At 39.1% G+C, this 23,232-nt stretch overlaps 1 protein-coding gene across 2 annotated transcripts in view; it reads left to right on the top strand.

The window, feature by feature from the left end:
* asic1b (acid-sensing (proton-gated) ion channel 1b) overlaps positions 1–23,232 on the top strand; it is a 182,981-nt gene that overhangs the window by 68,444 nt on the left and 91,305 nt on the right. The window contains exon 1 of one of the 2 annotated variants that reach the window (XM_082534775.1): positions 7,115–7,512. The exons of the other annotated variant lie outside the window; for it this stretch is intronic. Within the exon in view, the coding sequence (XP_082390901.1) occupies positions 7,473–7,512 (40 nt within the window). The 5' untranslated portion in view covers positions 7,115–7,472. Of the gene's footprint in view, positions 1–7,114; positions 7,513–23,232 lie in introns of those variants that run through there. 2 annotated transcript variants of the gene reach the window in all.

Consider the following 23,232-nt stretch of genomic DNA (forward strand, 5'->3'; position numbering starts at 1 on the left):
ACTCAGTAAACAACCTCAGGCTCATTTCAGAATGAGAGTGGTGGCGTCTTTCCTGTCAACTGCAAATAAATGAAAAAACAGAAAATTGCAGAATGTGAAATGAGTTTTTATGTTTGCGTTTTTGTATGCTATAATTAGGTATTTGTGGATATTATTTACCATGCTCTGTTTCTTTTTCACTTTTGTGAGTTCTTTCTTCTTCCCTTTGTCATTTCTTCTCTTCAATATGCTGACTGTCTGACTATGGCAAATGCAGTGTTGATGATGGATATAGAGACGAACGATTGTTACCTGTCTCTGCTATGGCTTCAAAATGCTCATTACTGTGACTTGGTGCAAAGCAAACCAGGTCACCTTGGAGAGAATTGCTTTTCTGTAACATTTGATTAAGGGCCTACTATGTCTTGTGTCATTTTGAATACTATGAAACTCTGTATCAACCAAGCACAAACTGACATTTCAGGAGAAAAAGTGCTGTCATACATTAATGGTGTTGTAAATATTGAGCAAGAGGGAAAGGGTGGAAGAATTACTTTTCCCCAAGTTTTATGAGAGACTATATGAGGCCCGTTATCAGCCTGTGTTCACAGTCTGCCTTTGTAACAGTGAAATGGTCTGATGTTTTAATTGGAAGACACATGGTGTACAAACTGAACTGGGGTTGTTTCAGTCAAGAGAAGTGTGATTCTGATGAGCTGATTCCAGCTGATTTTCTGGCATTCATGTGTGTTTGCACGTTGTGCGTGTGTGTGTGTAAGTAACCCTCTGATAGATTCATTATATGAGACCTTCGGTAGATTGTTTCCTGCCAAAGTAATGAATGATCTGCCCTCTGTGGAGAACTTAAGAAGAGAGATGGGAGGGGAATAGCACAAGAGGCTGAAGAGGATCAGGTAGTGCAGAGGAAAGTTGCGAAACAGATGAGCACTGAAGCAAAGTGTGGAATTAAAAGAAAGTGGATTCTTAGGAGGGCTGGAAGAACCATTAGGGAGTCATAAAGTTGGCAAACTAACTGAGAATCATGGCTTTAAAGGAAGCTTTGATAGACTAATTTTGCTGGATTTCTGCTTGCTGATAATCTCTACTGCTGGTTCTTAAAAGTTAAAAGAGATGCGCTTTAAGGTTTGCACCATTTGAATGGGTGGCTAGGAATCGTATTGTGAGCTCTGTGGTTTTGTATGCGTGTCTTAGTGTGTGTGTGTGTGTGTGTGTGTGTACTGATACACACTTGAAGTATTATGCAGCTTAAGTTCCCCCTGCCCATCTGTTCTCCACGTGTTTCACTTGTATCTCAGCTTGGCTTGTTTTTGGTCCCACATCCCCTGCAGGCAGTCATTTAAAGACATGCATCCATGTCTCCCTCTCACCTCTGCTGGATCCGCTCAGGGTGGTTCAGCTCTGTAAGTGAATTGACCTATGAGCCCCTTTCGCGTAGGCGTATTTCCCAGAATGCTATGTTTGGAGGCAGTCTTTGCTAGACGCCTCATTATCTCGGAGGAGGGGACTCAAGGGAGGAAGAGTTTTTTAGGAGCAACATCCCTTCTGGCAGTGCTTCATAGATCTTTCTTGGCAGATAAATTTGTGTATATCCATAGTGTTTGTCTTTCACTTCTCTCACTCCAGATTACATTGTTCCATTACAATGAATGAAACCATTGTGCTGAATACAGATGTAGCATTTTAATCGAGGCTTGTGCCTCTGAGGTACGTTTCAGCTGATTTTAACTGGCTTGTTAGGTAACCCTGAAGTCTGTGCTCAATGTTAATTATCAGGAGTTTCACAAACAATTAAATGCATGACTAGTGTTTCGTGTGTTGAAGAAAAGTGAGAAAAAAAAACCCTTGAAAAAAGCACAAGCAGTCACAGGACACCGCTGTAAGAAACCCTCTTCCTGAAAGGATTCTCTTTTTGAGAAAAGGAGTTTAATGTTTTAGGAGCTGCAATAGATAACTCCTAATTTCAAGTGCTTTTTAGACATTTGCTGTCTCCTGATACTCTTAGAGTTATGCAGTCTTGCAAAATAAATAAATAAATGAATAGAGGTTGTTTATGGTTTTCTTACTTGCGAAAACAGTATAAAGCTATATGACATGTTTTATATACCAACCTGCCTTCAGGTAACCTTGAATTGAAGATGTGATAAAATGTTTTGAATTATGCAGAGATGATGTGGAAGCAGTAAACAATACTAATACATTTTTTGGCTGCAGAAGAAATTTCACCTCATAGACACTGAAGTTTACTGTTTACTATTTTAACCAATCAGCTCTTCTCCGAACAATGCTGGCCCTGCACTGTTTATGACTCCTACAAAAGCTAAGAGTTGGAACCCTCTTAACTCAAATTCGATATACATCTTGTACTGTTTCAAGGCTATGATAAGCTTTAAGTTGTAAGTTACTGTGAAAGACGTTTACCTGTTGCCAGTGTTTTCTTATTTACCACTATGTGGTTCTTTTCTTGAGGCAAATAACTGACAAAATACCAGCAGTCTGTTACCAGAGCATGTTATTTTCTCCAAACTTTTAGGCAGGCATGTGGAATTTTAATGTAGAAAGAGATAAAGTTACAGTTTATATTATTTAAAATTTTGACAACGCAGGAAGATTAGAAGATTTGAAGACAAATGTTTGCTCGTAGAAGTAGTAACCAAGAAATAGATAAGAGATACCTTGCTTATACTGTTGCATGGTTCAGTTTCTTCATACATTGCTATTGGCCATTGCAATGAACAGGTGCAGATCTATCCTGCTGAGACCATTTATCAGGTCACTTACTTAGCTTCTAGTAAATGTCTGGGCATCACTGAACCAAAAATAATACATCCAAAATTCTACATAAGCCGAGAGATATGAGCTATACACCACAGCCTCAGGTAGGCTGTGATGGTTAAATGATGATCTTGGTTTTGAGGTGCTTAAAGTGGGCCAAGATACTCTCCCCCATACCAGCAGGCTAAACCACTGATACAAAACAGATGCTTTTCATGTTGTGTATGCATTCTGGCCCTACCATCCAAATATTGCAACAGAAATCAAGTTTCATCACACCAGGGAACATTTTTTAATTCTTATGTTGTCTAGATTTGGCGAGACCATTCAAACCATACCCTAGGTTTCCTGCTTTTAGCTGACAGGAATAGCTTTCTACTGGTGTAGCCCATCTGCTTCAAGGTTCAACATGTTGTGCATTCAGAAATGTTATTCTGCATTTGGTGATAAGAAGTGTTTATTTGAATTATTCTTGCCTTCCTGTCAGCTCGAACCAGTCTAGCCATCCTCCTCTAACCTCTGACATCAACAAGGCATTTTCACCCAGAATACTGGCGCTTACTCAATATTTTCTCTTTTTGGAATCATTCCCTGTAAACTTTAGAGATGGTTGTGCAGGGAAATTATTCAGCAGTTTCTGCAAAACGCAGATCAGCCTGTCTGGCAACAACGACCATGACAGTTTCAGACAGTTTTCAGTGGCCAGTGATTGTTTATATAAATACAGTTTTTTTTTCCTTCTAACAGGATTTTGGTTTATCCACTCCAGATATTGTAGCTATGCGTAAACATCTATTTTGTATAAAAGAACAGAGAGCTGTGTGATAATAATTATTTGCCATTAGCACATTATGTAGATTTTGCTTCAGTAGAGCACGAGTTGAATTTTATCTTAGTATAAAAATTTGTGTGTGCGTGTGTGTGTACCTGTTTTCACACTCTGTTGAGAGTGACATTGTCTGCTGTTACAGGCATATTGAATTTATTTTTCCTGTCTGTGTTTGTGACCTTTTTAAACTTACAAACATCCCCTTAAACTGTGTGCCACAACCTCAGGAACATCAACAACCTATCAGCACACCTTGTGCGGCTAAGAGCTTTTAAGTAAACAAGGCCGATACTGCTTACTTAAATGTCTACAAGAACGATGTCAGCGATTACTCGTGTGCTTTGACAACAAGGTTGTTTCAGGCCACTGACTGCATATATTACTGAAGTGGAAAAGGTGGCGACAAATGTTTTGTTGTATCTCTTAAACTCTGACCTCACTGAAAGGTAATACTTTGATAAGACTACAACCTTGGCACAGCAAAGCTGTAGCCTTGAGGAAACCCAAGGGTTTCCCATCACTTGGTACAATTTGCAGTCAACATGGAAGTCAAATAGTTAGTGTTAAAAAATAATACATCAAATTGTTCTATTTGAACTATACATCTCCATCTGTATGCATACACACAGTTAGTGAGGACAGTACCAAGTCTTTTGAAGCACTTTTCAAAGAAGACTCAGATTGTGACCGTCGTTCTGTAACCTGTGAGTGAAAGTTTTCAAAGCTGCACGAGAAAACCGGGAAAGCTGTAACTCAAATTTGAGCAACAATACCTGTAAGTGTCACAGAAATGGCTTATGTATAAAGAAGTTTAATAGATGGTTCCAGCAGTTAAAATGTTCTTGCTTGTACGTTTCTGTGGTCAATATTGTAAGGGTGTGTTTATCTTGTCACAAAGAACAAGTTTTGTTACACCGCTATTATCGCGAGGTTTGGGCGTGATAGTATAGGCTGTGAGCTCACGTTTAATAATCATGCTAAGGAGTCCAGCGAGCTATCTGCAAAGGCCTGGTTAGTCTACCAGCGGTACAAGGTATTTGTCATTTGCCATAACTGTATTGTAATATTGTGAAAATTTGTAATGTATGGTGTTCTAATTATTTTATGTTTTAATTTAGAATGCACAAGACTGTAAAGCTATTCTTCTAGGACCTCCGAAGTGGCAGGCAGCCACGAGGTAATTTTTGTTGTTAAAGCACAAGTGTTACTTTTGATAGACTGAAGCGCTTAAAACCTTTGTGTTTTATGTTTGTAGTTTTCACAGCGTTCAATAAATGCAGCGAAGCGCCCGTCTTGAAGAAGCCGTGCCTGTGTTGTCATTTCATAGTTACAATACCATCTCCTCAGACTTTTGTCATCTTATGGCATTGATGTGATAGATATTATGAGACTGATGTTAAATAAACAGAAAAGAGAGAAGTCAGAAGCTAAATATTGATGTAATTTCATCTTTGATTTAGCATTTGATTTCCTTTGTGTATAGTGACCATGGTAAAACTATACCTGCCAATCACATTACAATGACTTTTTGCACAAAGCACCTCATATTGCAAAAGTACAAAATAACTAAGCTAGATTCAGTGGAAGAATAAATGTGGCATAGGGCAAAATGTTCTTGGCAAATACAGGTTGCATTTTCTGAATGCAAAGAAAATGTCTGGAAAACAAAACCCTTCTACGCTGAAATAAATGCTTTGTATCCCGGTGCCTTTATTTTCTGGATGAAATTCAGTCTATGAATAATTTCATCCAAATGTTACTCCTTTTTGTAGTGGAAAGTTACTGATCACTAACAGAAATAATTATTTATCCACATTCAATCTAATTCCCCTACATCTCATCACTCTATTGATGTAGGAAACTTTCATCCGTGAAGAAAAAAAAACATTTAAAGATACTTTGCAGTCCTAGAACAATCCAAGCTGTCCTATTGCCTTTGTGTTTATGCCCCTGTTATGCCTACAGTGATATGTCTATTTGTATTATTTTGTTTTTTGCTTTCAGTGATGGATGTGGTTAAAAATTCATGTCACATCTAAAGCAAACATGCAGTTTCACAAAACAAATCTTCCTATCAAGTAGAAGAAACCACTTCACAAAGTGTAAGAAGCTCTTTGTAAGCTCATGTTGGAGAAAGTCCAGACTCAGCAAAGCTGTCAGCTGCTTTCATGTGAGCTGATTGGCCTACTTGTTTCTGAAGACTCTGTAGAATGAAAAACAGCCCTAGAAGAGAAGGGATCATATCTTTAGACACATGGTTGTTCTTGTGTGCATGTCAGTCAATACATTACAGAAGTGCTGCTCAGTTTTGTTTTGTGTGGTTCACCTGAAAACGCTCCAAAATCTTTGAAGCCCCCCTCTCTGTAAGCCTCACTATCACTTAATGTCATCGAGTGGGATTTATGACTGCATTTATTAGTCTCTCCATTCATGTTATACCACTCATTCCCTCATCCACCGTCACTCATTGCTCTTATTTTAATTGAAATGCCATCATGAATAATGCCAAATAGCTGTGGCAGAGAGGCATTTGGCTCCCCTCACATACGAATGTCCTTGAATGAATGAGTGGCAGCTGTGTTGATCAGGTGGTTATTTATAGAAGATGCTGGCAAGGGTCTTCAAAACGACATTTACCGTGAAAAAGCCAATGCAGGCAACGGTTTTGGAGGAGGGGGCTGAGACATGTTTGGAGTAGCAATGACTACCTGAGTGATCAGGGAGGAGAGCAGAGCATAGTGCTGTTGGATAGCTCCCACTTCATACCACATTGTCGACACAGTTTATTTCTAAATCTTATTCAGTCTAGTAAGAGCCGCGAACCCCATTTAGCTGGAACAGGATACACATTTCCTTATTCTTCAGTCTATCCATTAATCTAGATTGCACCAGAATTTAGCTTTTTTCCCCCAGTGTTTACAGGCATCTTGTTAGCAAGACATTTTCCCTTCGTTCTATGTTGGGAAACAGAATTGATAGGGGAGCAAAGCACTAACAACAAGGAAAACATGGGCAGCTTTATCTTACACAGACACATACAGACTCTTATCAGCAGAAATCACATTTTGTCACTTGGTCACAGATCAGCTCAGCTTAGTGGGGCTTTTTTTCTTACTCTGATTTCATCTGTAAAGCTATGCAGCCAGGCGGTACAGCCAACCACCAGAGAGGGCCATTTTGGAAAGCCAATTATTATAAACCCATACAGCCATCAAGTAAATCAGGACATTTAAACAGACACTCAGTCAGGCCTCTTGTCAGTTAGACAGTTGGGCAACCAGTAAGCTGCAGTGTTTGTCAAATCCAGCAGCCTGATTCACTGAGACAAGATGTTAAACTACCATGTAGGGATGGGTACCGGTGTCCGGTGCCATGATGGCACCGGTTCTGACATAAACGGTAGTAACCAGACCGAAAAGCAGCGCACATTTCGGTGCTTTATTTCGGTGCTTTTTTCCCTGAGCTGTGATACACTTTAGATTCTAACCAATCATTTTACGTTTCCCAGGATAGTAGGCGGGGCCAGGTACGTACGTTCTGTTAGAGCAGAGCTACAGATTAAAAATGTCCAAGGCGAAGCGGTCAAAAGTCTGGCTGTACTTCACAGCAAAAGATGCAAACTCAGCAGCCTGCAACAAGTGCTTTAAGCTGATACTGTGATACTGTCAAAGGAGGTAACACCTCAAATCCGATGAAACACCTGGCGACGCATAGCGTTTTTTTTAAAAGCCCAGAAATGCGCCGTATTTGATAGCTTGCTGCGAGACCTCACACCGAGCACATCTACTGCGGGTGTGGTGCCTGTTATGCAACATCCCCCAAAAACACGAAGAGGAGAGTCCTGGCCCCTAGCCCTGCCAGTGTAGCAGAAATGATGACGGATGATGGTGGCAGCAGCCGTTCTTCTCTGCGTGAGTAGCTAATTTACGTTGAGTAGGCTAACCACGTTATTACATTAATGCATGTAAGGTGAACTAGCAAACATCATCATAGCTACATGCCGCTGTCCTCTTGTTTGATGGCAGATTCTCCCTTCACCCTGGCTAAAAAGGCTAAAATGACCAAAGAAAAAGTGGAAAACAGTTAAACATGAGAAGTTTAGGACAAAGTTTGTGTTTTTTCCATTGTTTAAGCACTGCTTCCAGCCAAGAGTGATACCATATATGCCCCATAGCTGCAGAAAAGGCTAACATTGTTATATTTTTACAAAAAACAGCTGAACATGAGAGGTTTTTGGACCAATTTTGTGTTCTCCATTCTTTAAGCACCGGTTTGAGCACCGTTTGAGCACCGGCACCGTTTCAAAAGTACCGATTTGGCACCGGTATCAGATAAAACCTAAACGATACCCATCCCTACTACCATGGCTGTCAATTTTTTATTTATTTTTTTCAGAAAAAGGAAGTTTGGACATGACTAAAACATTTTTTTTCAGTAATTCAGACCTTCATGGGCAAATCATAAAATAAAGTATAGTGCGTATATATATATATTTTTTTTAAATGACATCAGAAACAGCAGTATGCGACATTACGTGATGGCAGAGCTTCAGTTCATCCTTTGTCTTTTTTTTTTTTTTTCTTTTTTAATAAATAGGACAGGGGGAATGAATGAGAGAGAGAGGGGGAGAGAAAGAAAGAAAACCAAAGAGGAGAAGAGACGGTGAGAAGGGGGGGGAAGAGAGAGAAAAAAAAAAGAATTCCTGGGTCACCTGTATGGAGAGAAAAAAAAAAAACAAACAAACAAAAAAAAACAAACAGAGGAGACAGCAAACAACAAAGAGCAACATAATAATAGAGAAAACAAAGCACCATCACAATAAACTAGCTAGTCATAGATATCAATATTTACTAAATAATAAACGATATTGTGCAGCACGCAAGATAGACAGCGCACAGTGTGCTTTGAGGCAGCAGCCAAGAAAGCTTTAGTCCGTGTCTGTGAATACCCATGTGTGCATACCTGTGTGGATCAGCATGCTTGCATTCCAAAGGTTTCTCCATGTAATGATCTGCTAGGGAGTGTGGGGGGGCCACAGCCCCGTCCTCCAGGGTGTGAAGCGGGTATGGAGGAGATCAAAACTCCAGACATCCAGAGGCCCCCAGAACACAAGAGACCATGGAAGACCAACAGAGGGGCAGCCGCGCCACTGTCCCAGTAAGAGCTGAGGAGAGTCCCAGATGAGGGCTCGCCCAGCAGCCGCGGAGCAGAAGTCAGGGGGAGTTGCAGTGACGCGCCCGTGAGCTCCGCCGGCCTCCAGCTGCGCCTGAGTGACCGAGCCCCAGGCCGAGAGGCCGGGGGCACCCCACCTCCAAAGGGGCCCGAGCGAGCCCCAGGCCCCAGGCCCCGACAAGCGGCCGCCAAGGAGTGAGCCGGTGTGTACCCGGACGCCCACCCCCAGACACAAAGAACCACCAACACACCGACACCTGAGGGAGTCCGCCACCGGCAGGGGAAGTGGTGGTGGGTGGAGATAGGCCTCCAAACCTTGGAGGGCCTGAGGTGTCCCCAGAGAGGTGGCGTCTGATACCCAACCTGACATATAGACACAGACATACAGGCACACACAGACACAAACATCCATTCCCACCCTCATGCTCTCATATGCACTCACTCCACACTCAACCAACGTGGAGACAGACATAAAGAGACGCTGTACACACAATCACACTCCCCAAGCGTACTCTACAAACCGGGTCTAGGTACCCTTGCCCCTGGAGGGGGGAATTGCACCCAGACCCAGGTGGTGTTACCCTTTTCCCTGCGGTGGGGAGAGGCAGACCACCCCGACTCCGCAGCAGCAGGGAGGCCCCACACCCCAGACCGCAGTCGGACGGCCAACTCCTCCTACTAGCCCTCCCGCTCCAGCAGGCCGCAGAGAATGGGGGTGGGAGAAGACTGTAGTGCGTATATTGTATTGTTCCTCCATTTCTCTTCCCTTGTGAATTGCCAAGCTTTCCGGTGACCCCAGACTTGTTGTCATGGTAATGTTACTCCAGGCAGTTGGGTTTTTGAACCAACAACAACAAAAAAATTTTTATCTGTAGTTTTAAATCTAAAATGTTTTTTAATTACACTCAGAGTTGAAGAGAGTTCAAATTGTCAGGTGATTGTTCTCTGTTTTGTTTTAGTAGAGATAAAGACGGACAATTAATTTATCGATAAGGCAAAAGGACGTGTCATTCATCGACATATCTGTGTGCTTCATAAATACCAGCAAGTCTGCAGTGCATTTCTTTTTTTAACCTCTCCAGTTATACTAATAGTCCATACACAGTTGAACAAAATGGAGGGTGTCAAGTTAAACAATTTTCCAAACCCAGAATCCCAGTTACATTTGTTTCTTTGTTTTGGAGCCATAATTTTAAATATTACATCTTTCACCGATTTGTTATCAATTAACCAGACACTGACCACAACTCCACATGCCTAATTTGTACAGGCACCATATATAAGATGAGTATATTTAAACAGGAGATTTCAAAAACTATTTTCCAGCTTGATTAGAAAAATGGTTGATATGTGCTAGGAGCTAGTTACAGTGACCGATGTGCTTCTCCATTTCGACAATTATATAATCCTCATTCTGTGTTTGTCTTCATATTTGAATGTGTTCGACAGCTCTTCTCCTGTCTGTCATGTAGGGCTGCTCGATTATGGCAAAAATGATAATCACGATTATTTTCACTGAAATTGAGATCACGATTATTTGACGATGTTTATTTAACCCTTTAAGACCTACTATAGAACCAAGTCCACCAGAGCTTATATTATTTTTTTTTACATGCTGTAGTGCCATTTGTGGGAGCATTTCAAGTTGCTATACATCAATACAACTGTTATAGCCCATATTTTAATAATATGTATGCATTAAGTGCATAGTAATTACATAAATTGCAAAAAAGTGCAATAAACTACAAAAAAAATTGAAAATCGCTTTTGTTTTGTTTACATATATTTCTACTTGGAGAAATTTAAGAGGCTTATCCCTCAAAACTTTAAATACAATAAAGTTGCAAAAAATAGTTTACAACAACAGGAAATTTATTTTGAGTGTCTTCATAGTTTTATTTTGGAGATACAGCAATTTTTATATACTGCAGGAAAAACAAAAAACAATCCTATGATGCAAATTTGCAAAGAAAACAGCATGTGCATCATTTCACTGTGGGAAGTGTTACGAACAGCTGATAGGAACGGCAAAGCGTGTTTCTGGAATATTATGTTTTTGTTCCTGCAAGCGCTTTTTATGCAATTTTTGCAAAGCTATATGTGGAACGAAACCGTGACCGAGGACAAGCTGATGGCATCAGATGTAAGTACAACTCCTCCGGTTTCATATGCAAAACAAATTATTGCGCTAGCTTACACGGTTCAGGTTCTACAGGGATTTAAAAATAGTTACGCAAAACGGAGCGTGCTGCTCTGACCGGCTTTAAAGGGTTAACAATGACTTTAAAAAAATAATATAAAATAGTGTGCAACACCACTGAAGTTTGTTTTTTTTTTAAACTCTCTTTTCAACCAACGGCAGTCACTCTCCAAATAACTTCTGCTTAGCTTTCCGAGCTTCCCTCGGGTCCTCTTAATCAGCGGTCTCCAACCTTTTTTGCGCCACGGACCAGTTTATGCCCGACAATATTTTCACGGACCGGCCTTTAAGGTGTCGCGGATAAATTAGGGAGGGGCTAATAATCGGCTCAGTCATTTTTAATGATCGTTGAAAGCCCAGATCGTAATCGTGATTAAAATTCGATTAATTGAGCAGCCCTACTGTCATGCTCCTTTTATGAATGTTACTAAACAACAGGTACATCAGTGGCAACAGTTTGGGAGTTATGGTTGTCAGGTCCTGCAAAACCATGGATATTTTCATCTCTAACAATGGCGATAACATGCAGCTTATATTTTTTTCTTCACCTTTCCGCCCTTTGTTTAATAACATAGCAGAATTCTGTGCAGGAGTATTGTATTATTCCCACTCCCACTCAATCCTGCTGGAGTTTTGCTGCAATTTCTGTGTTATACTCCAGCCCCACTCCCTCAGTGTGTGTGGCAACTCACATTCGCACCACACTGGATCTGACCATCCACACCCAAACAGTAAAGTTCCAGTGTGTGTGTTTGTGTTTGTGTGTACATGTTTAGACATCTTTGTGAGGACAGTAAATTGGCATGCTGCTATACTTGTGGGGACCAACAGTTACTTACGGGAAAAAATGCTCATCCCCACAAGTTTGGAGGCATTTTTGAGGCTCAAATTGTGGTTTTAGTGTCAGGTTAGGTTATGGTTAAGGTTAGTCTCAGGGTTAGGATTAGGCATGGCATTCATTTTTGATGGTTAGGGGTAGGGTAAGTGGCTAGCATTGGAAAGCATTGTGTCAATTAGATGTCCTCACTAAGGTATTCAAAGTGTGCGTGTGTGTGTCTGTGTGTGTCTGTTCTCCCATACATAATTAGAAAACATTGATTTACTATGTAGTGTCATTGTTAGGTTACAAAGCCCAACTTATTCAAAGCTAATTCATAAATATCTGGGCTGTCATTTACGGCTAGGATCATTTCATCTTCATCACTGTTGACAATGTTGACAAGAAAACATGCCCCATCTTTAATTTGATTGGTCAGTGAAAAATTCGTGAGATTGATGAGCTCAGTTGTGTTGATGAAGTGGAATATGGTGAGAACACTTTGTGATGAAGACTTTAAGAGTTGTCAACACAGCTTATTTTTAGGCCGACCACTCCCACCTGCTGTGCACTTCTGCAAATACTGCATCGAGTCCCCAGTGCAGGCCTGTGCTAAATAGTCCTGTTTCTTTAATTGAGATCATTGTCAACAATTTTTAAATTCAATGAGCAGAACTGAAGAAGTATAACGTGTAATGCTATGAGCCAAAACAATCTGATACTTATAAGATTATAAAAAACATACTTAAAATTGCATATTTTGTGTATTGAAGATATTTTTTATGTTGCCCATAGTACCTAGCATGATTGAAAGTGGTTGAAAAGGTGACTCGTGGATACAGTTCCAGCTTTGGAAATGACAGATAATGTTACCAGAAGAAAGTAAGGAGATGAATAGAGAGGGACAGATGGTGAAGAAAGATGATTCTGGTGCTTCCTCTGGATCTACCATCCCCCTGATACTCATGCAGATTCTGATGCAGTTTGCACATGCTGTCATGCATTGGCACATGTAGTTGATGCTACTATTAGAAACACACACACCAACACAAGCCTTCATTAGCTGTTCTCTCATTATTGTTTACTCTGTGCAGAGAAACCGATGCACCGCTGCCTCTCGCATCAGTCACAGCAGTAGCAACACACTCCCTGCTTCTTTCCCTCTTTTTACACTCAGAGTCATGTTTCCATCACTTCAGAGGACATTAAATACATTGTGACTCATTTCCTGAACACTTAACTTAACCCTACAGGACCTAACACCGACCTTTATCCTAAAACCTAGAAACCCATGTTGTGACAATGTAAAAACGTGCATGTCCCAAAAAGACAAGTGTTACCAGTGGTCACATACACAAACACGCTCTGACGCATGCTTTATACAGAACAGTTTCACTGCATGTTGCATCATTCCATCTCTGACAGCAGCAGGAAGGGAAGGCACATACAGTTCATAACTACAAACAAGTTACTGAAGAAGAAGTTTATTTTTTTTCATTAGTATTACTCATAGCAGCCAACAGTGACCCACACATACACACACACAAAAAAATGCCCTTAGTCCTGCCAACCTGTTTGTGGCAGATGGTGGTGTACCCACAGCCTCTGGCACAACTCTTATCTTGCTGGGAGGAAAGAAGCAGATAAATGAACAGGTGAACCTGTACAGAGCATAAAAAAATAAATAAAAATACTTTACAATGAAACCGAGTCTAAATGAATTACCACAAAATAGAGTAAAAATTGAGAAGATTTTTAACAATGAAATAAAAGTTCTTCCAATTTTTCTTTTCCCAGTACCAGAATTGCATGTGTACTTTCACATTTATCCACTTTTTAAAAACGAACGTTTATACAAAAATTACTTAAAATTACCTTTTAAAAAAAGGAACACAGGTACAAAACAGGCCTTTTAGTCAAAATTATACAGTAGCTATAAATTATTATTATCTGTACACTTCAGCTTAAGAACCCCTTGAAATCTTAATGAAACAGACTATGAAGTGCTGAATATTTTTTAACACTTTTTGTATTCTTAACTTCAGAATTTCCCAGTATATTTACAGACCATTTACTATGTCATTTCTAAACTGATAAACTATCTCTTGCATGGACCTTCTTGTGTTTTTAGAAAACAACTGGTGATAAGCTATACCACAATGTAAGGAGTGCTCTGACACGTTGATAAATATAGTTACAGCCATAACTATTTATTAAAAGTACTATACAGATTATTACTTTTTTCCAGTTTTTTATATATATATATATATATATATATATATATATATATATATATATTTATTTATTTTTTTTCTCTTTTTACCTCTGGTGGAATGGAATGTTGTTATATAGGAAACAGTAAGTATTTAAAGTCAGCTCTACAATTTTTAATTCAGATGGTTGACACAATATAGACCTGCTTTCATATTGCAGATTATTTTTGCAATGAGGTTATTTTTTTAAAAGCCCTTATAGGGCTTATATTTCTTACCCCTGTCCTATATTACAAGATATATGCAGTTTAATAATATCATAAAAAAACGTGTGGCTCCACAGATGGCAGGAACATGGAGACAGTACGGACTGTTCTGCAGCAAAGATGAGCAGCCTCAAGACTACAGTTTGTACCAGCAACATATCAAATACTTCCAAGACTCAAAATCATCTTTAATCATTTAATTATCACTATGCAACAGGCGGCTGCATAAAATATTACAATATACTATTAAACTAAGTTTATCACAAATCTTTTGACCAAAGGTGTTAGGAATATCAGACTATTGATCTGCTCAGACTGCACAGCATCACAGCTGGCATGCCAGATATTCATAAGCACAGAATATAAAATGGAAAAAGTCTGAGTAACTTTAAAAAAATAAATCAATTAATTAAAAAATCACTCAGAGGACAGTATGATCAGTAGCTTCACCCTACATGCAGTTGAGTTTGCATCATAAAATGTCCTTGCTTTGTTCATTTAGAGGCCAACTAGCTTGCATGCAGATCTGTTGAACATCTTCTCCCTAGGTGGGGTTTTCTGCATTTAGGAGGCAAAGGTAGATTTGTATAGTGAATCTGTGTAGGGGGTTTGTTTGTTTTAAAAGCACATTTATTCATTCAGCAACTGTTTATGTGGGAAGAATATTTTTTCTATGCTCTTATATTACATTCCTTTTCTTTGGCTTAAAAACCCTACAGCAAAGTCATTTTGGAATGGGGCTGGCATGTTTCAATTAACCTTCAATTCTCTGTTATAGTATAAAGTATTTCATCAAAACATTTCATACTAACAAACAGACTTGGCCCCTGAAATATTTATGTTATTAAATGATGTTGTGGTTTTGAGTGGAACTATTCACATTTGCCTTCAGAGTGTGTAAGTGACACAAATTTCATAGCCAAGCATAGAAAGACCTTATAAAAAGACGCTTTTGATGGGGATGGATGATTTTTATTTGTTTGTAAAGGCCAGCTGTAGAGGGGCATTAATAGCTCCTCTGTAGCTACGGTAATGATATATAATCTTTAAGTCAGCTGTTGAGTCACGCTATTGCATTCGAAAAACACTTCTTCAAGGCAAAGTGTTATCAAGCCAAGCCATAACAAAATTCTGCTTAGGCATTAAATGTTCATGTACCAGATCCATTTACTTTTTCTTCACTATTTTTCTTTTAAACAGCTGCTGTCTTCAACTGAGGACATAGTCAGGCAGTGGATGGGTAATTTTGAGGAACTCCTCAATCCCACCATCATGTCTTCCATAAAGGAAGCAGTGTCAGGAGAAGAATAGGGATGACTATCACTGTGACTGAGGCATCGAGGTTATTAATAAGGTCTTCAGTGGTCAGGCCCTTGGGTGGATTAGATTCACCCCAAGTTTCTCAGTCCACGGGATCGCATGGAAATCAGACACAGTGGCTCTTGACTGGCACATTTGGGTAGTAATTCCCCTTTTTAACAATGGAGACCAGGTGTGCTCCAGCTTCACACTTCACAGCTTCCTTGGTAACGTCTGAGTGGGGTGGAAAGGAAACTAAAATGCTTTCTCCATTCTCCTGGAGAAGGCATTTGACTGCTTCCTTCACTCGTGGATCACGTTGCCACTGTGGGGTCTCTTTGGTCTGCCTTGGTCTCTATTTCAGGGATTAATCTTGATCCATTCCCAGTCGGCGCTGGACTCCACCAGGTCTGTCATTTGTCATAGTTTCTGTTCATAACTTTTATGGACAGAATTTCTAGGCACATCCAAATGGAGGAGCCGTGCTTTAGCTTTATCAGATAATCACCTTTAGTTTGCAGTGGGGTGATTTTTAGCCCAGTGTGAAGTGGGGGGAATGAAAGTACCTTCATGTTTAATACTATGGTTTTCGAAAAGGGTGGATTGCCCACTTTGCATCAAAAATGAGTTGCAGGCCCAAGTGAAGCAGTTTGAATATCTTGTGCTCTTGTTCACGAGTGAGGGGAGAGTGGAGAAGAAGACCACCTGAGAGACTGCTATAGTGTCAGCAGTAATGTGGATGCTCCATCAGTTCGTTGTAGTCAAGGGAGAGCTGAGTGTAAAAGGGAAGCTATCTATTTATGGCCACAAGCTGTTTGTAGTAGCAGAAAGAATGCGAATATGAATACCTGGATACAGGTGGTGGAAATGAGCTTTAATCATTGGGGGCTGGTGATCTCTCTCAGAGATAGGGTGATGAGCTTGGTCATTCTGGGTATGGCTCCTCCACATTAAAGGAACCAGCTGAGGTTGGTCCCCAGCTTCTTGGTAAGGTGTTTCAGGCCTCATAAAGGGAGGAGGGCCTCCAGCAGACCCAGGGCAAGATGGAAAGATACTATCCCTCTATTGGCCTAGGGAATGCCTTAGTTTCCACCTGGAAGAACAAGTTAAAGTAGCCGGGGAGAGGGAGGGAATGGTGTCTCTGCTTAGTCTGCTGCCCCTACAACCCAGACCCGGATAGACAGGAGAAAACTGATGGATGGATGATTAAACACAGTCATTTAGTGTTTCTACATTGAACATCTATAAGTAATTTCAACATTAGAGCATCTCTTTTGTTTTTTACACGTTTCAATTTCTTATGGGAGATCCTAATTTAATAGGGATAACAGCTGGCTAATATAAGAGGGTCTTCAGCTAATGCCGCTCACTCGGGGCTTCAAACTATAAAAGTAGTAGCCACAAGTTGTTTTATAAAATGCTAAACATGAGAGAAAACCAACAAGAGAAGAGTGCTTGGAAATATGTGCAAAAGTGTAGAAGTGGCCGACAGAATTAATGAAATGTCATTTTGAATGTGCTTTCAAGGAATGTGTTGTTTGTTTGATTTGTTGCTTCGATTTCTTTTCTAAAATGTAGGATTCAGACAAGCGTTAAAAATAGGATAAAGTTAATCATAAGTACTGATTAATTCATATCCTGCTCGACATAGAATGTAAAAATCTTTTCTCCACTATCATAATTAAGACATGAGTGTATCCAGCATGCATTCATCTGTTTACCAGTCTGTAAAAAATCAGAAGGAAGTTGCAGATGTTTTACTCATAGGTAATTACTGGAAGAACGTATAATACTTATTTTTATTTTATTTCACTATTTCTCACCTACTTCTGAGAGTCTTTGAGGCCTGATGAGGTAAGACTCTCAGATGCTATATTCAGGCTCAAGTATTTTGTCTATTATTTTGCATCATGGGGCAAATGATAATAATATAATAATAATAATAGCATTGTTGTGGATAGTAATCATTAAAATGCTATTGTTCTGTTCACCTTTGCCTCGTGATTTATTAAGCACATTTGTATGACAGTCAGAAAGTCCAACTATCTCTATGTCAGTACGTGTCACTGAAAGTCAGTATGACTTTTCTATCAGTGCTTAATGCAGTGGGTCAGCCCGCCAATCAGTCAGAGAGCCCTGCTGTTATTGCTGTGTTCTTATGTGTTCCTCGCTGAAACCGTCACACTGGCTGCCCCTGCTTGGCCCTTATATATCACTGATGCTACGCTAATATTGCTGGACATGGATACTCTGCTGTAGATCACACTGGGTTGAGACATTGCAGTGGCAGGGGATGAGTATGTGGCTTAAAGGGATGACCTGCTCCACCTCCAACACACAGCACTGTGGTTAAAGGTTGCTGGTTGAAGCATGAATTCAGAAAAGCTACAAGACACACAAGATGATTCATAAGGTTGCTTCACTGGCTGTGTGTATGTTTATTTTTCTTAAATATTGTATTTTCATATTACTTGCTGTTTGGATTTATGGCAACAATGATAAAATATTCACTGCTGTGTCATGAATTCACTGCTATTTACGAGAGCACAAGAATGAATTAATGCTGTTAGTACTACTTATTTATTACAAGAAACAAAGTTGTGTTGTTTTGGTTTTGACCTCCACACAAGTTTGCAGGCAGAATATTTTCTGTAGGCATATAAGCTTAAAGTCATGATTGACTTCTTGAATCACTTGCACTGTTTACACATGTTTTACTGTAGAGGGGAAAAGGACACTGCCTTATATGGCAGACACCCTCCTGTAGTAGCAGACAGGCAGGTTTTTGTCCTCTGGAAAACTGCCTGGAAGTCTCAAATGGTTTGATGTTGTTTCTTGATAAATTCCTTATAGAACCTGTTTTCTTTTTTTGTTGAGCTATGCATGTGTGTCTTTAAGTTGCTTTAAGCGACTTAAAGAAGTCCAGACGCTTTTCTTTTCAAGCTCCTTAGACTACGATGACCTGGATGACTGAGAATCTTCACAGACATATGCATGTGTGTGTGTTTTTTCCCTTATTCATGTACTGTGGCTAAAGACTGCAGTTGGCACCCTACTACCTTAAGAAATTGATCTCAGCAATTACTTATTGTAGTGAGTGCATTGCATTATAGGTATGATTGACAACGTAGCGCATTGCAGCTTTGAACTAAAACAATCTCTGTCAGGCACCTTGGAGTTTCTCTGAGTGAGGCAGACACCAGATGATTTACTACTGACTGTGAGTACACTCACAGTCAGACTGTCAGCTACAGCTTCAGGGGGAAAAAATAACTCTCAGCAGGGGGTCTTTGCCCTGCTTTTTATGATGTTGATTCTTCCAGTGTTTTTAAACAAGAAACTCTGATGTCGTTGTTATTGTTAAAGGCCAAGCTAGGTCGAGGAGCTGAATGCTTTACATTAGAATATATAATCAGTTAATGTACAAAGCGGCACTTAGCGAGCTCTTTCGGTGATAAGGCTTTTTATAGATGTGCATCTTTTAAATGAATATCTGTCAGTTTAAACTGTAATAGCTCAGCAATAATGGCTGGAGTTGTGTTTGGCAAAGGCATTTATAGATCTCAGCTGAATCCTTACAACTTTGATGATGCACCAGCTTTTCTTCTAGTACTGCCATGAGGTTTAAGGTGGTTGCCAGAAAAAATTCTCAGAAACTAAAAAGTATTTAAAGGAGACGTTGCAGCACCTCCAGTGATTTCATGTAATGCCATCAATGTGACTGGAGTTTTGCTTTGTTTAATGCATTTTAGTGCAGCCTTATATGTGCTCGTATGACTGTGAACTCTTCTTTAATCGTAGCCTTGTTTTGAAAGGATTATAAGTCATTTAGTCCATTGCTTTTGCCCGCTTTGGAAAACCTCTTTAACTACTGGAATAATGCCATAAGATTTTGTGCTCAAAAATTTGTACTAATGATTGAAAAGGATGAAATGTTCACTTTTCATGGTGTTGGTAATTCAGCCATGATGATCCTGAGTCACCTTTCTGCCTTTAAGAAAACAAAATGTGTCCCACACATAGGTTTGTGTTACAGATTATTCATAGTGAAAGTCTCAGTTTTTGTTTTATTTTTATTATTATTATTTCAAAGATCAGTGTTGAATCAACACAATGATTTATAGCTCAGTCAATGGCCTCTACTGATTAGATGCCTCTTAATTCATCAAGTAAAACCTCCCAACGTCTTGAGACAAAAAGAGTTTCCTCTGAGCTGGGATATGATTTATAGTGTCACTTCCTGATGAATGATTCATTCTGTTTTTTAAGATAATTGAAAATTGAAGTGAGCCAGTGACATGCCGAATTGAATAAGCAGGTGTTGATACCATGCATGAATAACATTTAAAGCAAAATTTAATTTTAATTTAAAAGCCACTGAGTAATGCTGTTTGATTTGTTGCAGCAGCTTACCTTAAGATAAATTTAATTACTTTAGTAAGGCTTTTCATTGCAAGGGGTTTTGGTTCCCCTCCATTTACAGGTTATTTTTCTCTGTTATATAAATATATAGCGCTGTTGGCTCTCAGTGACTGTATTAATTTTGTTTAATGGTTTGATGATTTATTGAAAGGCAAGTACTTTGCATGAACTGCCATTTGCTGTAAAAGTTACCGTCAGAGAACTACTGAAAATTTGCAAGGTCAAAAGAAAAGGACTGAATCTAAAATGCTGAAATTTCAGTGTCACCAAAGATGCTTTGTCTCCGTCTTTAACATGCACAAGAAGGATAGAAATGAAAACAGCCTAGATGTATTCTTTTTTTAAAGAGAAAAGAGTGTTTAAAGTGGAAAGCACAGCTTAACTTTTTTCTCGTCTACACCTAAATGTACCCAAAAGTACACCCAACGTTAATCAGCATGTATGGAAAACTTCAGTCAGTCATGCGTTCGAAAACATTACTTGATGTGTTGGGGCCTGACAGTTTTCAGCTTATTTACTGAATATGTCTGGAGAGCAGATTATGCACATATTCATGTAATTACTCAGACACTTTACCCTAATGGGCCGACTAGATGCACTGGTAACATCTTATGGTCCTGCTGATAACAACTCTGAGCCCTAATGTCTACTGAACATGAGGAAATTTATATTATATAACCCGAGACAATGTGATTGGATCACACAAGCCCTTACACCAGTGAGGTCTCCAGCACATCCTGGAATATTATGTATTTGCACACCAGATAAAGATGCCCATAAAGATTACTCTCACATTCAGTTTAACACTTCTTGCTTTTATCGAAGTTATGGTAACATACTGTGTTGTCATCCAGCTCAATATCATAGAAAAATGTCACAACAAAGTAATCTATTCGAGTTTATGGTCATAAATTGTTAATCTTGTTTTTATCTTTGTGACCACATGAACACAAATAATGATTTCAGTAGGAAGTATACTTCATGCCAGCAGCATTTAAGTTATCCAGATAAGGCAGGAATGTATGCTCATCTCAACAAATGAAATAGTCCTTAAAAGAAAAAGAAACAGTTGTATTTTAAACTAAGTCATGTTGTTTTTACACATAGCCAAGTGGTTTTAATGTGGTGACCTAATCAAGTAGTTTTTTTTAAAGCTAACTAAGTTGTGTATAAATGAAGTTTGGGTCTCTGATTAGAGCAATGAAAAAATTTGCTTCCAAACCGGTTAAAAAAAATTTCTTCAGGGGCTGAAAAATCACATCCACAGACACGGTAATTGGAAGTGTGTGGTTAAAAAAAGACATTCAAATCCAAAAAAATAAAATATGGTTGTGACTGTATTATGAACCACAATGAGACTGCGTTATGTCTTTGTGTGTCCTGATTAAACTATTTCTTATCCTATTCCAGTGTTTTTCTATTTTTGCTATGTAACTTTGCACTGTCCACTTCCTGCTGTAAAAAAACAAATTTCCCACATGTGGGACTAGTAAAGGTTATCTTATCTTCACTTTAGAACTCAGTTCAGTCTAATGACTTAACACAGAAATTGAAAATAATGATAGATGCATTTCCTATCTTCAAGATAGGATTAAAATGTACTAAATGCATCATGTACATTAGTTAATGTCAGGGCACAGTCACACCATAAAATTTACTATCTTCTATTGGGATGGTAAATTAGCTAATGTAAAGCATTATAATAATTATGTGCTCACATTAGCACTTGCTCAATACTGGCAATAGCTTGGATATCTGAAGGACATGCATGATATGAGATTTCATGGGCATGACGCATCCGTGATGGTCTGTGGAAAATTTCCAATTGGTATCACCTTTTTAGGCTAATATAACCTCTCAAGTGCACTTCATTTCGCTTCCCTATCCCTTTAAAAGCATATATTGTTGCTTCTGTTGATGGACAGCTCGTTTACCGTGCCCTATAATGCAACACTCTCCAGACGTCCTGTATGCTCATTTCCTTCTCATATATTTTAATACTCAAATTACAGAGGTTTTGTGTTCTGTTGATATTGGTGCTATGTAGAACCTTGTTGGTACCTTTGAAATGTCCCTATAAACATGTCAGTGTTTATGCAAATCAAATGCACAGACATTTATTTGTTTTGCTAATACATTTACAGCCATGTTTTACTTCTGATTGTTATTTTATACTTGAATTATGAAAAAAAAAACATTTTTTAGGCTGACAATCATAAAGTGTTACATGTCATGAATCACTGATAATATTGAAGCTATAAATAACCACAGCTGTATGTGACAGTCTCACATAATCACACCTTCTCTGGCCTTCTGTTCAATTATGCTTCTGTTTTTCTTGTTTTATTTTTATTTACCAGTCTGAGCAATAAAACTAAGCTGGGGTGTTTCAGTATTTATGGTTTGCTTTATTTGTGAACCATATAATGTAACAAATGTAAATGTTCAGATTGACTGGTTCTCATGTAGCGCTTTTCCACCTAGTGCTGTAAACAACATTTCACATTAACCCATTTACACATTCATTTTTTTCTACATGTACATCTTTCATTCATTCACGAGCATTTACACCCCGATGAATGCATCTGAAGCAACTCAGGGTTCAGTATCTTGCCCAGAGATACTTTGGTATGCAGAGTGAAGAAACTAGGGATCAAACCACCAACCCTCCGATTAGTAGATGCCCCGCTCAACTTCCTGAGTCACAGCCATCCTAAATGTGTCAGTCAACACCAGCCTCATCTGTAAACTGTGTTTGCATCCTTGCATTCAAGCCCCTTGAGCTGACTGTTGTTGTGACTTAGCGTATGTAAGTTGAATTGAGTTGAATTAAATAGGTGTGAATGTGAGTACAACCTGTCCAGAGTGTACTGTCGCCCTATGATAGCTGGATAGGCTCCACCCACCCAAACCCTGTTAAGGTTAAGTGGAAGAGAATGGATGGATTGAACTGAATTGAATTTAACTGAATTTTGCACACTTCTCATCCAAGGTTAAAAATGTCGCTAGTGTATTTATTTAATTATCATACAATTTATAAGATTATTTTAAAAATATAAGATCATTATTATATTAATTATCTTACCTGTGTACTATTGTATGATAGGATAATTGTTCTGCCAGCTTATTTTCAGGAGTAATGCTGCTGAAAAGACAACTACTTCTTACAGCTGTAGCATAGACTGGAGTTGGTGTGCACTGCACAGATTTTATAGCCCTTACACTCGACTGAAATGATGCTA

Source organism: Aulonocara stuartgranti (genome assembly GCF_965226115.1).
Source record: "Aulonocara stuartgranti genome assembly, chromosome: 5".
In the NCBI taxonomy this organism is placed as follows: domain Eukaryota; kingdom Metazoa; phylum Chordata; class Actinopteri; order Cichliformes; family Cichlidae; genus Aulonocara; species Aulonocara stuartgranti.